Raw genomic sequence first — 13610 nt, forward strand, 5'->3', positions numbered from 1 at the left:
TCGATCGGTCCAGCATCCCACACTCTGCCTCTCGAGCCATCATGACCCGATACAGCCCAGCCCGGGGGAGTGGGGTGGGTGGATGATGCCGGGTGCGGGGTCGCTATGGACTGTGAGTTGGACACGGAATCTATCCTTGGAGGGGGGCGATATCCGTTCCTCAAGGAGCCCACTGAGGCAGGACGGATCATTCAGGACCCCACTCCTGTGGGGCTCGGTTAGGACCCACATCCTCTGTGGAGCCCTTGGATCGAGACCTCCATCCCCCCGTGGGACCGGATCACTTGTGAACCTCATACTCCCGTGCCCCATAGGGTCTTTTCGGTCAGATCCCTCGTCCTCTATCGATCTGTCATGATCCCAGCTCTAAGTCATAACTTCTGTCCCCCGCGAGGAATCACGTCCTCCGAGGGAACCGCTCAGTGGGAACCCCCGCCCCCGATAGTGCCCACGGCTAGTGGGGATCTTGCCTTCCGTGGGGCCCAGGAGGAGGCCCTTTTGGAACCCAACAGTCGGGATGTACATGTCAGGGAGAGCCCACTGCGTCGGGATCCATTCCCTTATGCAGTTTAATGATCAAAAAATCCCGTTTTTCCAAAGGCCGCATCCTTTGAGAGCCTAGCCCAGCAGAAGGAAAAGCTGCTGCGCTAGTGGTGTGGAGCGCTGGTCACTCACACATGGGCGATAGGCTTCCAATCCGTGACCCAATCCTGCCCTCATATGCTTCCTTCCCGTTGGATGACGTCTGGTTCTCGCCCCGCCCTTTCTTGGTTACGTTCAAGGCCTGGGGGCTCAGATGGTGAAGAATATGCCTGCAATGCGGGAGATGTGGGTTCGAGCCCTGGGTCGGAACGGTTCCCGGAAGAAGGGAATGGCAACCCATTCCAGTATTCTTGCCTGGGGAAGTCCATGGACAGAGGAGCCTGAAGGGTTACAGTCCATGGGGTCGCAAAGAGTGGGACACGACTGAGCGACTAACACTTTCACTAACACTTTTCAAGCAAGGAGCGGCGCTGGCTCTTCCTTTAAGGGGCTTGGCCTGTAGAAGGCGGGACCCTGACCGTCTTGGTCTTTGATTGGCTCAGCCCTCGCCAGAGCTGCTTCCAGATTGGCTGGCTCATGTGTCTCTCCCCTCCCTCCCCGAGGTTTCCGCTTCCTGTTCTGACGGACGCTCCGGCCGTAACGATGATCGGGGACATCCTGCTGTTTGGGTAATTAGGGGGACCAGAGGATGGGACATGAGGGCCCTTTACGGTGGGGGGCGGTATAAGTAACCGTATTCTTCCTCTGCAGGACGCTGCTGATGAACGCCGGGGCGGTGCTCAACTTTAAGCTGTGAGTAGGCCGCGTTGGACCGTGGCTCCATCCGGGGGAACTGTAGCCCCGCCCCTGCAAGCGTGAGCCTGCCCTAGGACCCCGGCCCCGCCCCCAAGTCCCGGCCTCTAGTTCCGCCTCCGTTCTGGTCCGTCTTCTATGATCCTCTGCGCCACCGCAACTTGAAATCCAGACTCTCAGTTCCCCCGGTATCCCTCTGCTCGCACCCAGGAGAGCCTCAGGCCCATCCCCCGAGAATCTCTTAGCCCTAACGTGTATCCTCAGCCCCACATCTGGCACCCTCGGACCACCACCTCCACCTCGTCGATGGCTGTAGTCATAGCTATGATTGGCGGGGCAAGTGGTGGTCCAGGGAGGATCACTGAACTGCTCGAAGTCACAGTAGACCAGCGGTAGGGCTAGAACTCTCCTCTGAGCTGGGGATCAGGGCCTGGGGACCAAGTGGTGTGTCTGTCCTATTGAAAGTGGACGCTGTCTGCTTCTCTTTGTAGGAAAAAGAAGGACACGCAGGGCTTTGGGGAGGAGTCGAGGGAGCCCAGCACAGGTAAGGCCTCCTATCAGGACTCTGAAATTGGTACATTTCGGAGAGGACAGTTTTTTCTCATCAGTTTTAAGTGTGTGTGGTGGGGGGTGGCCTGAGTTTGTGCTGTTCCTTCTACCCATCTTTGTCATCCACTTGTTTCTCTTACCAGGCCTCCTTGCGTAGATCAGCATTCATATCACTTTTTACAATTATAATTTTCTTCTGTCTGTGCTATCATCTGGCTAATATCTACTTCTCACACTTGATCTTAAGCTCCAGAAAAGAGGTTCCAGCTTGTTTTGGCTTCCTTGTGTCCTTGAAGTTCCAACATTCCAGTGTGAATGAGTGAATATCCTCACAAATAAGTATTACCTTCAGAATGCTGTTGTTATTGTTCAGTCGTTCAGCTGTGTTCAGCTCTTTGCAACCTCATGAACCAGAGCCCCCACAGGGCCCCCACAGACTTCTCTTTTTGTGGGATTCTCCAGGCAAGAATATTGGAGTGGGTTCAGAATGCTGTAGACCTGTTTAATTTTCAACTAGATTAATTTTCTAGTAGATTAGCTTTCAAATAAGCCAGGACATATCATATAAAAATTCAAATGTAAATCAGAACATTCTACTACTTGGAGATCAAGAGACCTTTTGGCATCTGTTGAATGGGAGTTGAGAAGCAGGACCCCATCGAAGTGGGGCTTGTGGACTCTAGCTTATCCCAGCCTCCGCCCCTTATCTTTATAGCATTTTACCCACCTGGCCCCTGGTGGCCCTCGAATGTATACTTGCAGCTAAATTGACTCGTATAACTTTGGAGTCTAATGGGACCTGTACCTGACTGTTATATCCATTCATCCATTCATCCACCTAGCATTTATTGAGCTCCTCTTATATACTAGCTACTGTGCTGGATGCTGGGAACACAGCAGGGAACAAGACAGAGGTAATTCCTGCCTTTGGGTTGTGGTCACACAGAGTGGGACAAACAGTTCCTCAACAAAGAACAGACAGTAAAGGAGAAGATGTAGGATAGCAATGGGGTTGCTGCTCCAGCTTCCTTGTGTGGAGCCAAGGTCATGGGTGCTATGATGGAGCATTGCATGGGGACAGCAGGAACCCTGAGGAGCTGTGAATCTGAACAGACAGTCTGACAGCTCTCCTTTATCGGGGGCTTGCCTGGTGGTGGCCGCCTTATTAGGTTCTTCCTACAGGTATTTCATTCCACCTCTGTTTCTAAAAGGTAAGGAGCATTTCCTGTGTTACAGATGAGGAAACTGAGGCTCAGAAGTGTAGCTCAACTTTTTTGTGGCTACCCAGCAAATCAGTGACAGCATGAGGATTTGAGCCTGGGTTTTTCTGTCTCCAGAGATTGTCCCCTCAGTCACTAGACCGTCCGTCTGTTCAGTCATTCATACATGCATCATTCATTCAGCAGTTGTGTACGTTGCTCGCCACTACGTGGAAGGCACTATTCTAGCTTAGAGGTAGCAGGAGCATTGATGACAAGGATGGTCAGAACAGCGACTTTCCTCTGACTGGGGGCTTCTTGCAAGGCTCCTTCAAGCTAGGACTCTGTGTGGGCTGTTGCCCCCACAGAGAATGCTCCTCTCTCTCCATCGTCTGCTTGGTTGACCCCTGATATCATAGTGACTGCATTTATCAGAGCATGCTATATAATGGGCACTGTGCACTGGACTTCCCAGTCCTGCATCACCCCTATTTACACTGGAAGAAACTGGGGCACACATAGGCCCAAGTCACCTATGCGGAAGGGCAGCAAACTTCTGCCCATATTTAACATCCGAGCCTCTACACTTTCTCGGTGAGACTTCTGACCCCACCCCCCTCCTGACGCATGCCAGGTTGGGAACCCCATTATAGCTCCACGGCACTCATAGTGAATTATCAGTTATGTGGTTACTTGTTTAGTGTTTGTCCTCCCTGTGAGCTCCTTGGGGCGGGGATACCCGTCTCATTCCTCCCTGTACTCCCTAGACTAGTAGCCTTTAATCAGCCTTTGTTGAGAGGGAGAGAGGCCATTTTTATGATCCTGGGCTCAGAGAAGGGCCTCACCAAGCATTGCCTTGCAGACATCCTGGGGATAGACCTGTCTCTGACATTTGCAGTCCGTGCTGGGCCAACACTATGGAGGGTGTGTTTCGTGTCACTAACCCCATGACTTGGACAACACTGTTGTTTAGTCACTCAGTTGGGTCCGACTCTTTGCAACCCCATGGACTGCAACCCACCAGGCTCCTCTGTTCATGGGATTTTCCAGGCAAGGATACTGGAATGAGTTGCCATGCCCTCCTCCAGGGGATCTTCCCCACCCAGGGATCAAACCTACGTCTCCTGCGGCTCCTGCATTGCAGGTAGGTCCTTTACCACTGAGCCACCAGGGAAGCCCCTTTGGACGGTGCTGGACTTGTCTAAACTATGTTGAGCAAGCCCTTGTGCTGCTTCTGTGCTTGGATGGTGCAGCAGCGCCAAGTGGCCATCATGTTGGGTTGCTCTGGAAGTTTCCAAGCTCCTGCCTGGTATTCCATACTTCCCAGACAGCCCTGATCTATGGATGGCACTTGGGGTGCCACCCTTGTGGAGCACCTCATCTGGATCCGTTCATCTCATTCTGGAGGCCTTAAGAGGCTGGGTAATCAACTCAAAACCCCAGAGGAAGGTTCTGGAATCCAGATCTCTGGAATCTTTTTTTTCCCCTAATATTTATGTTTTGTAGTTGTGTCAGATCTTAGCTGTGGCACACAAGGTCTTCACTGTGGCATGTGGGATCTTTCATTGTGCACAGGCTTCTCTCTAGTGTGCTGTATGGGCTCAGTAGTTGCAGCACACGGCCTCTGTTGCCCTGAGGCATGTGGGATCTTCTTGCCCCAACCAGGGATCTAAGCTGCATCTCCTGTATTGGAAGGCAGATTCTTAATCCCTGGACTGCCAGGGAAGTCCCTCTGGAGTCTTCATGTACCAAATTCCCTCTCCTTGGAGTGGTTTCTATTCCTTGGCATCAGTGTATACTAGAGTAAGTCGTCACCAAAGCAGAACTGTCGTTTTACTTGCCTGAATTACTATGCTTTTTCAGTTGTAAGGGGTTTCCCTGGTGGCTCAGATAGTAAAGAATCCATCTACAATGCAGGAGACCAGGCTTCAATCCCTGGGTCGGGAAGATCCCCTGGAGAAGGGACTGGCTACCCACTCCAGTATTCTTGCCTAGTGAATTCTATGGACAGAGGAGCCTGGCAGGCTACGGTCCATGGAGTCACAAACAGTTGGACATGACTGAGCAACTAACACTATCACTTCAGTTGAAAATCCTGGAAACCAGCTCAAAATGTGTAAATCGAATTGAAACATCCAAGGGTAGCATGGTCTTCAGACACATGTGTATTCAGGGCTTACACCAGACCTGTAGCACGTGACCCTCCCCAGCTCTTATTCCTCCTGGGTTGGTTTTACTCTCAGGCTGGCTTGTGCTGATAAAGATGACCCTTGACCCACATTTTTTCTGTGGAGGGCCAGATCATGAACAGTTGAGGCTTTGTGGGCCATCAGTCTCTGGTGCAACACTTCACCTCTGTGATTTGGAAGCTGCCGTGGACAATATGTAAATAAATAGGCATGGCTGTATTTTAATAAAGTTTTATTTACAGACATTAAAATTTGAATTTCATGTAATTTCTTGTGTCTCACTAAACGCTTTGTTGATTTTTTTTTTTTTTAATTATTAAAAAAAAAAATTTCTTCACTCATGGGCTATACAGAAGTAGGTAGCAGAGGCCAGTTTTGGCCTGTGGACCAGCCATGGTTTTCCAACCCTTGCCTTAGAGAATTGGGCTTCCATCTTCACAGCCCAGCAACCCTGGCAGAAAGCAGATGCCTCTTTCCCAGTAGTTGGGGCCAAAGTCCCAGGGCCACCTCTCACTGGACAGATTTGGGTCACGTGCTCTTCCCTGAGCCACTCAGAGGCTGGGGGCTTGGTCCTCTCTGGGGGTTGGTCAGTGGCATCTATAGCCTGCATGCTCAGGGTTGGGGAACAGAGGTGGCCCAAAGGAAAAGCCATGCTGCTGCTGGAATACGGGGGCAGTGGGTGCGGGGCGGGCAGGGACCCCAGAAGTACACTGCAGTGGTGAAAACAGAAGTGTTAGCACTGCTTGTGAAAATGCTTTCTGACTTCCCAGGTGACAACATCCGGGAGTTCCTGCTGAGCCTCAGATACTTTCGAATCTTCATCGCCCTGTGGAATGTCTTCATGATGTTCTGCATGATCGTGTAAGTCCAGCCCGCCTGTCTCCTCTGTCATTATTGTTCTCAGTGTCGTTCTCTAGAATGATCCCGTTGATGGTCATTCTCTGTCCTCCCAGTCTGCACTTCTGTGTCATACTTTGTGCTTTCAAAGTAACTCTCTATGCTCGAGAGGGAACTGGGGTCTACACGAGTTAAACTATGTCCCTGCAGTCCAGGCTGAAGCTTTGATTAGAACATGGCGTTCTTCAAGTCCTGGCTATGCCCGGGGCCTTGGCGGGAGCTGCCAAGAGATGCCTTCCCTGGAGCCTGTGGCTCCGTCACCTCTTGCCAGCTCTGTTGTCCTTAGCCTATGCTTGGCGTTGGTCAAAGTGGAAAATATGGCTTGAGAGACCAGTGTGCTGCTGGGTTTTGCTCCCACCCTGCTGGAAGCCAGCAGAAGTGTATTCAGAATTTATTTCTGTTTTTTATGCCTATTTATATTTTTCTCATTAGGTGAAAAATATCCAGTTGGATTGGTTTTCCTGTCAGTGTCAGGGCCATAATTCCAATACTGCTGTTAATGAATTATGAGACTCAGGGGAAAAAAAAAAAAACACAAGAGAATCAGGGGTTCTGGGGCATGCTGGGCCCACCCCGTGTCCTTTCTCTAAAGAGGAAGAGAGTGAAAAGTTGGCTGTCTTGAGTCATTGAGATGCTGAATTTGCGGTTGCTGGGTGGTCCTTGTGTCAACCAAGTAGCTGTTTAAGGGGATGATTCTAGGGTGTAGGAGGTCAGGTGAGCAGGGGTTTCTGTGGCATTAGAAAGTATTTTAGAGGCCAGAAAGAGGACTGTAAAGTATGCCTGACAAGTATTAATTGCTCACTTGTGTCTTGACTCTCTGCAACTCCATGGACTGTAGCCTGCTAGGTTCTTCTGTCCATGGAATTCTCCAGATAAGAACACTGGAGTGAGTTGCAGTGCCCTTTTCCAGGGGATCTTCCCGACCCAGGGATCAAATCCGGGTCTCTTGCATTGCAGGCATATTCTCTAGTGTCTGAGCCACCAGAGAAGCCCAAAAATATGCTTGGAAAGACCCTTTTGGGGAGTTTGGATGAGGCCTACCTGGGTACAAAGAGGGCTCATGAAGAGATCAAGGAATTTGCAGGAGTGTAGGAAGTATAACTAAGTCCTCACAGAAAGTAGAAGTGTTGGGGAGCTCCTCCTTCATTGATTTATTAGTATTTATTCACAAGTGTCTGTTGAGGGCTGTGCTCCAGGGTTACAGTTGAGACCGAATCAGCCACAGTCCCTGCCTTCAGTGAACGCACTGGTCGCTCAAATGGTTAAGAATCTGCCTGCAATGCAGGAGATCCAGGTTCAAACTGTGGATCAGGAAGATCCACTGGAGAAGGAAATGGCTACCCACTCCAGTATTCGTGCTGAAAAGTCCCACAGATGGAGGAGCCTGGCGGCCTACAGCCCGTGGGGTCGCAAAGAGTGAGACACAACTGAGCGACTAACATTTTTCTTTTCAGCGAATGCACAGAATAAAAGGGGCATAGCAAGAAAATAGGAAAAAAATCAATTACGAGGTGGAGAATTGAAGGGGGAGGCTCCTGGTTTAGGATGGTCAGGGAGAGGCTAAGAAGATGCCGTTGAAATCAAGACCTAAAGAACGAGAGGAAATCTGCCATTTACAGAGCTGGAGAGAGGCACAGTAGTGCAGGAAGTAGCATGTGAAGGTTCTGGGGCAGAAGAGAGCTCATTATGTTCTCATCATTTTCTCTGTCCATCGGCTTCATCGTCCTTTCCTACCTGACCAGCTTTCTTCACTACTTGCCTGTTGGCTTGTGACCATCAGGATGGTAGCCTTAGGCTTCGTAACCTCTCAGCTCAGCCCAAGGCTAGCTTAGCCAGTAGCCCAGGATCCTGATTTTGATTGTGGCTTTTTATAGATCCCTGACCTAGGCCAACTCTTTTCAGCCTGTGCTCTGAGTGAGGGAAGCTTCTCTCCAGAAAGGGCTCTGTCAGGGAGGTAGCGACCAGCTTTTCCAGGATGTTGAAAAGTGGAAATCACCTAAATCTCCAAGAATAGGAGAAGAGTCAGGTAGCTCAAAAGATACTCATATGACCGATGGTGATGACACCATCATTGATAACATGTCTACAAAGAATTTTCTTTTTTCTTTTTGGTCATGCTCCATGGTTTGTGGGATCTTAGTTCCCCAACCAAGAATAGAACCTGGGCCCTCGGCAGTGAGAGTGCGGAGTCCTAACCACTGGACTGTCAGGAAATTCTGCCTCCCCACTGCCACCCACACGCACACCCAGGAAAATGTTTAGAAAGTAAAGAAGGTGGGATATCACCTGTAGGTACACTCTAGCGTCACACTCTGGTGTTGTGACTTGCACACAGTAACGCTGAATAAATGCTGAATGAGTGAGTGGGGGAAGCAACTGCCAGTGAGGAATCGGAAGGATCTAGTCCAGCCTGTCCACTGAGGTAACCGTGCTGTGACTGCTGAGGAAGTCAGCGGGTCCAAGGGGATGGTTCAGTATTCTGTGCACTCACTTTTGTAATTGTTGGAGCTGAGCTCAGTTGGAAATTTTTTAAAAGTCCTAAAAAGTTTGAATCAACCCTGAATTTTCATTGGAAGGACTGATGCTGAAGCTGAAGCTCCAATACTTTGGCCACCTGATGCGCAAAGCTGACTCACTGGAAAAGACCCTGATGTTGGGAAAGATTGAGAGCAGGAGGCGAACGGGGCGACAGAGGATGAGATGGTTGGATGGCATCATCGACTCAGTGGACATGCTGCTGCCACCGCCGCTGTGTCGCTTCAGTCGTGTCCGACTCTGCAACCCCATAGACGGCAGCCCACAAGGCTCCCGTCCCTGGGATTCTCCAGGCAAGAACACTGGAGCCGGTTGCCATTTCCTTCTGCAATACATGAAAGTGAAAAGTGAAAAGTCGCTCAGTCGTGTCCGACTCTTAGCAACCCCATGGACTGCAGCCTACCAGGCTCCTTCGCCCATGGGATTTTCCAGGCAAGAGTACTGGAGTGGGGTGCCATTGCCTTTTCCCAATGGACATGAGTTTGCACTAACTCCAGGAGATAGTGAAGGTCAGGGAAACCTGACGTGCTGCAGTCCATGGGGTCACAAAGAGTCAGACATGACATAGTGACTGAACGACAACAACAAAAAGCTTGAAATATAGGGAGAAGTGGAGAAGACGATGGCACCCCACTCCAGTACTCTTGCCTGGAAAATCCCATGGATGGAGGAGCTCTGGTAGGCTACAGTCCATGGGGTCACAAAGAGTCAGACATGACTGAGTGACTTCACTTCACTTCATTTCACAGGGAGAAAGGTGTCTGAATGTTTAGAGACCAAGGGCACTGATATCTGCAACTTTGAAACATATCCAAAATTATGTAGATGGATAATTGGGTAGATAAACGGATAGATACATGGTAAAGTGAAGTGTAATTGCAGAATGTAGGTCGTGTGTTTGTGGGTGTTTGCTGAACTGTCCTTTTAACTCTTCTTTATGTTGAAATATTCGTAAAAAAATTATGGGCAGGGGAAGATAGGGAGAAAAGGAAAGTGTCAAACCATGGAAAAAGATTTTAAGTAAAAAGTGGAAGTCAGTCTTCACAATTCAGTATCTGGTAGTACTCTCATATGGTTGTGCAACCATAACCTCTAATTCTAGAATGTTTTCACCCGCCACAAGGGAAACCCACTGCCCATTAAGCAGTTCCTTCCCATTCCTCCCTTTCCCACCCTTAGGCAGCGACTGATCTCCTTTCTGTCTCTACTGGATTTGCCTGTCGTGCATATTTCACACTGGTGGGGTCATTATGGCTGTCTGTGTCTGGCTGCCTTCATTCAGCATAACGTCTTCTCCGTTCTTCATGTTGTAGCGTGTGTCACTATTTCATTTCCTTCTGTGACTGAATAATAGTCCATTGTATTGAGATGCCGCAGTTTGTGCATCGGTTGGTGGATATTTGAGATGTTGCCACTTTTTGGCTATTTTGAATAATGCTGATACAAACATTTGTGTACAAGTGTTTATGCAGATTTAAGTTTTCAAATCTCTGGTATATACCCAGGAGTGGAATTGCTGGGTCATATGGTAACTATATTTATCCTTTTGAGGAACCGCCAGACTCTTTTTCAAAGTGGCTCAGCAATTTACATTACCACTAGCAGTGTCTGACGGTTCCAATTTCTGCATGACCTTGCTAATGCTTGTTATTGTCAATCTTTTTGATTATAGCCTTCCTAATGGATATGAAGGTTGATTTACATTTCCCTGACAGTTAATGACATTGAACCATTGGCCATTTGTATATCTTCTTTGGTGAAATGCCTGTTTAGATCTTTTACCAGTTTTTAGTTGGATTATTACTAAAGTTATAATTGTAGGGGTTCTTTTTACGTTCTAGATACCAGTCCCTTATCAGGTAAATGATTTGAAAGTATTTCCTCTCATTTGGTGAATTGTCTTTTCAGTTTCTTGATGGTGTCATCTGAAGCGCAAAATTCTACAAATTTGATGAAGTCCAGTGTGTCTGTTCGGAGAAGGCAATGGCACCCCACTCCAGTACTCTTGCCTGGAAAATCCCATGGATGGAGGAGCCTGGTGGGCTGCAGTCCATGGGGTCGCTAGAGTCGGACACGACTGAGCGACTTCACTTTCACTTTTTACTTTCATGCACTGGAGAAGGAAATGGCACCCCACTCCAGTGTTCTTGCCTGGAGAATCCCAGGGACGGGGGAGCCTGGTGGGCTCCCGTCTGTGGGGTCGCACAGAGTCGGACACGACTGAAGCGACTCAGCAGCAGCAGCAGCGCGTCTGTTCCTTTTGTCGCTTGTACTTTTTGTGTTACAGCCTCGAAGTCATTGCCTCATCCAGGGCTTCCTGGTGGCTCAGACAATAAAGAGTCCACCTTCAATGCGGGGTACCTGGTTCGATCCCTGCGTCGGGAAGATTCCCCTGGAGAAGGGAATGGCAACCCACTCCAGTATTCTTGCCAGGAGAATTCCGTGGACAGAGGCGGGTCAGAGGAGCCTACAGTCTGTGAGTCGAGAAGAGTCAGATACTACTTTCACTTCACTTTTTAACCCAAGGTCACAAGGACTTTCACCTACAAGTTTCTTGTAAACGTTTATAGTTTTAATAATTAGGTCTGTGATCCATTTTGAGTTAACTTTTGTGTATGGTGTGGAGTGGGGATCCAGCTGCTCTCGTTTGTATGTGGTGTGACTCAGTTGTTCCTTCCCCATCTGTTGTTAGTTTTTCAAATAACCATTTTATCTTGGAAAGAGTTAGGTTTATAGAAATGTCGCAAAGATAATACAGAGAATTCCCTTATACTATTCATTGACAGCACAAGGGTTAGGGGAGTTGACCGTCCTCGAAGTTGAAGATCCAAGTGTAACTTTACAGTTGGCCCTCCATATCGGCAGTCCTGCATCCACAGGTTCAGCCAACCTTGGATTGTGTAGTACTGCAGTAATACAGTTGAAAAAAATCCACAGTCAGCCAACCTTGGATCGTGTGGTACTGCAGTCCTTACTGTTGAAAACAATCCAGTCAACCAGCTTTGGGTCATGTAGCAGTGCAGTGTTTCCTGTTGAAAAATCCAGTCAACCAAACCTTAGATCCTGGAGTACTGCAGAATTTACTATTGAAAAAAAAACAATATTGAAAAAAACTATTGAAAAAAAAAACCCCACGTATAAGTGGTCTGGTACATGTTCAAACCTATGTTGTTCAAGAGTCAGCTGTGTATATTTTTAACAACTCTGTAGTTTTCCCCTGTAGGTCTGTATCATAACCTATATACCCATTCCCAAACTTCATGAACATTTATACAGTTTCTAGGCCTCTCTTGTTCCAGAGTTTTTCAGTTAACAGGTCTCTAATACTTGTTTACTCAAAGGTCTTTTTCATTTATGAAAGTCACCACTGACTTGCAGTGATAGAGCATGGGCTCAAATAAAATGTAGGTACTTTTTGGAAGAGTTACTTTTTTTAAAGTGTACAGTTGAGTGTTAAGTGTGTTTACATTGTTGTGTAATAGAGTTACTTGTAAAATCAGAAAATGGTATAAAATAATCTTAGTGTGTTTCTGACTCTGCGGTCCCATGGACTGTAGCCCATCAGGCTCCTCTGTCCATGGAATTTTCCAGGCCAGAGTACTGAAGTAGGTTGCTGTTTCCTACTCCAGGGGATCTTCCTAACCCAGGGATTGAACCTGCCTCTCTGAGTCTCCTGCATTGGCAGCTGGGTTCTTTACTACTGGTGCCACCTGGGAAGCCCATAGTAATGGTAACCGGAAAATATTTCCTGACAGCGTTTTCAGGCCTACAGCTTCCCATCCTCATGGAGGTTTGCCCTCTAATTTTTCCAGGCTGTTTGGTTCCTGAGCTCCAGATGCAGAACCGAGAACACACCTTCTGAGTCTCTCTTGCTCCGTTCCTGACGACTTCAAGAATGTTTCTGACCAGAAACCGACTGACCTTCCCAGAAAGTCCAAGCTTGTGGTGGGTGGAAAAGATGTTCGCCAAGATGCTCATGGTTTCCCAGCCACATCGCTGTTTTCTTTACAAAGATGTTTTCTTTGATCGCTGCCTTGAAATGCTGTCTACTTAAGGAGTCTGAGGAGAGTGTATGTAAAGGGCTGGGATAATGTTGCATTCCCCAAAGATAAAAGAACCTATTTAATCAGAGCAGAATCTCTCTTCTACCAAGCTTTCCCTGGAAACCTGTTTCTGTGTCTTTCTTGGTTTATTTTCAATAACCATCCTTTTTTGGTTCGAGTTATACGGATTTGTAAAAATCTTTCTTACCAGGGATCTGAAGCAGAAAGGTTCGCTTTTCGGTTTGATGCAGCCTCTTATTGGACTGTGTTTGTGATGACTGAGCAAGTTCATTGTTGCTGGGTCAGTGTCCAGATTCCTTCCCCATCACAATGGTTTGTGCTCGACGTACTCAGCCACATGGTACCACTAAGGTTGCCCCAGGACTTCAAGGGTGAAGTATTATTGGTTCCCATGGAAGAGAGGTGCAGAGCAGTTGGCAGGGTGGATGGGGGTTTTATGAGAAACTTTCCCTTGCCTGGAAGCCCTCTATTAAAGTAACTTTTGGGGACCATTAATTGTAGAGTTTTTAGAATGAGAGTGATTTATGTGGTGGTACTGGGATCCAGTTCTGAAAGCTTGGTTTCGGGGGTCTGCTTTTTAAGTGGATGATATCAAGATTGACAAACTATAAGCCTCATTTGAGGAAATACAGCATTTTGCACAGAAGCTTCTTTGAATCCGAGTCCGAATTTTATCATCAACATGGCTGTCTGGTGGTCAGCACCTGGATCCTGCAGGTGTTTGATTTATTTGTTGTGATGTGTGAAATCCAAGCTTCTAGGTAACCTGGTGGGAGGAAAAAATAAATATGCAGGCTTTTAGAACTAAGTAGGATTGAAAATAAAGCTCATTTCTAAAAAGG

The 13610-nt window shown here is 48.0% G+C and overlaps 1 protein-coding gene across 2 annotated transcripts; it reads left to right on the forward strand.

Moving 5' to 3' along the window:
* Positions 1-760: 760 nt before the first annotated feature.
* SMIM7 (small integral membrane protein 7) lies at positions 761-13610 on the forward strand. 2 transcript variants are annotated; one of them, XM_061421730.1, is made up of 5 exons: positions 761-1211; positions 1294-1335; positions 1827-1879; positions 4134-4227; positions 6043-6127. In XM_061421730.1, exons 1-5 carry the CDS (start codon positions 1120-1122, stop codon positions 6044-6046), a joined length of 285 nt encoding a protein of 94 aa, XP_061277714.1. In that variant the 5' UTR covers positions 761-1119; the 3' UTR covers positions 6047-6127. The 2 variants fall into 2 exon arrangements, with proteins under 2 accessions (XP_061277714.1, XP_061277713.1); XM_061421729.1 differs by lacking the exon at positions 4134-4227 and adding an exon at positions 12517-13610 and having other exon boundaries at positions 1033-1211; positions 6043-6133.

This window comes from Bos javanicus, chromosome 7 (genome assembly GCF_032452875.1).
Source record: "Bos javanicus breed banteng chromosome 7, ARS-OSU_banteng_1.0, whole genome shotgun sequence".
Taxonomy (NCBI): Eukaryota; Metazoa; Chordata; class Mammalia; order Artiodactyla; family Bovidae; genus Bos; species Bos javanicus.

Bases quoted from the DNA above. Each gene is read 5' to 3' on its own strand.
- SMIM7 (XM_061421729.1), top strand. From the start codon at position 1,120: ATGTGTCTCTCCCCTCCCTCCCCGAGGTTTCCGCTTCCTGTTCTGACG. The intron at 1,212-1,293 runs GTAATTAGGGGG...CTTCCTCTGCAG, and splicing joins GGGGACATCCTGCTGTTTGG to GACGCTGCTGATGAACGCCG. The intron at 1,336-1,826 runs GTGAGTAGGCCG...TTCTCTTTGTAG, and splicing joins GCGGTGCTCAACTTTAAGCT to GAAAAAGAAGGACACGCAGG.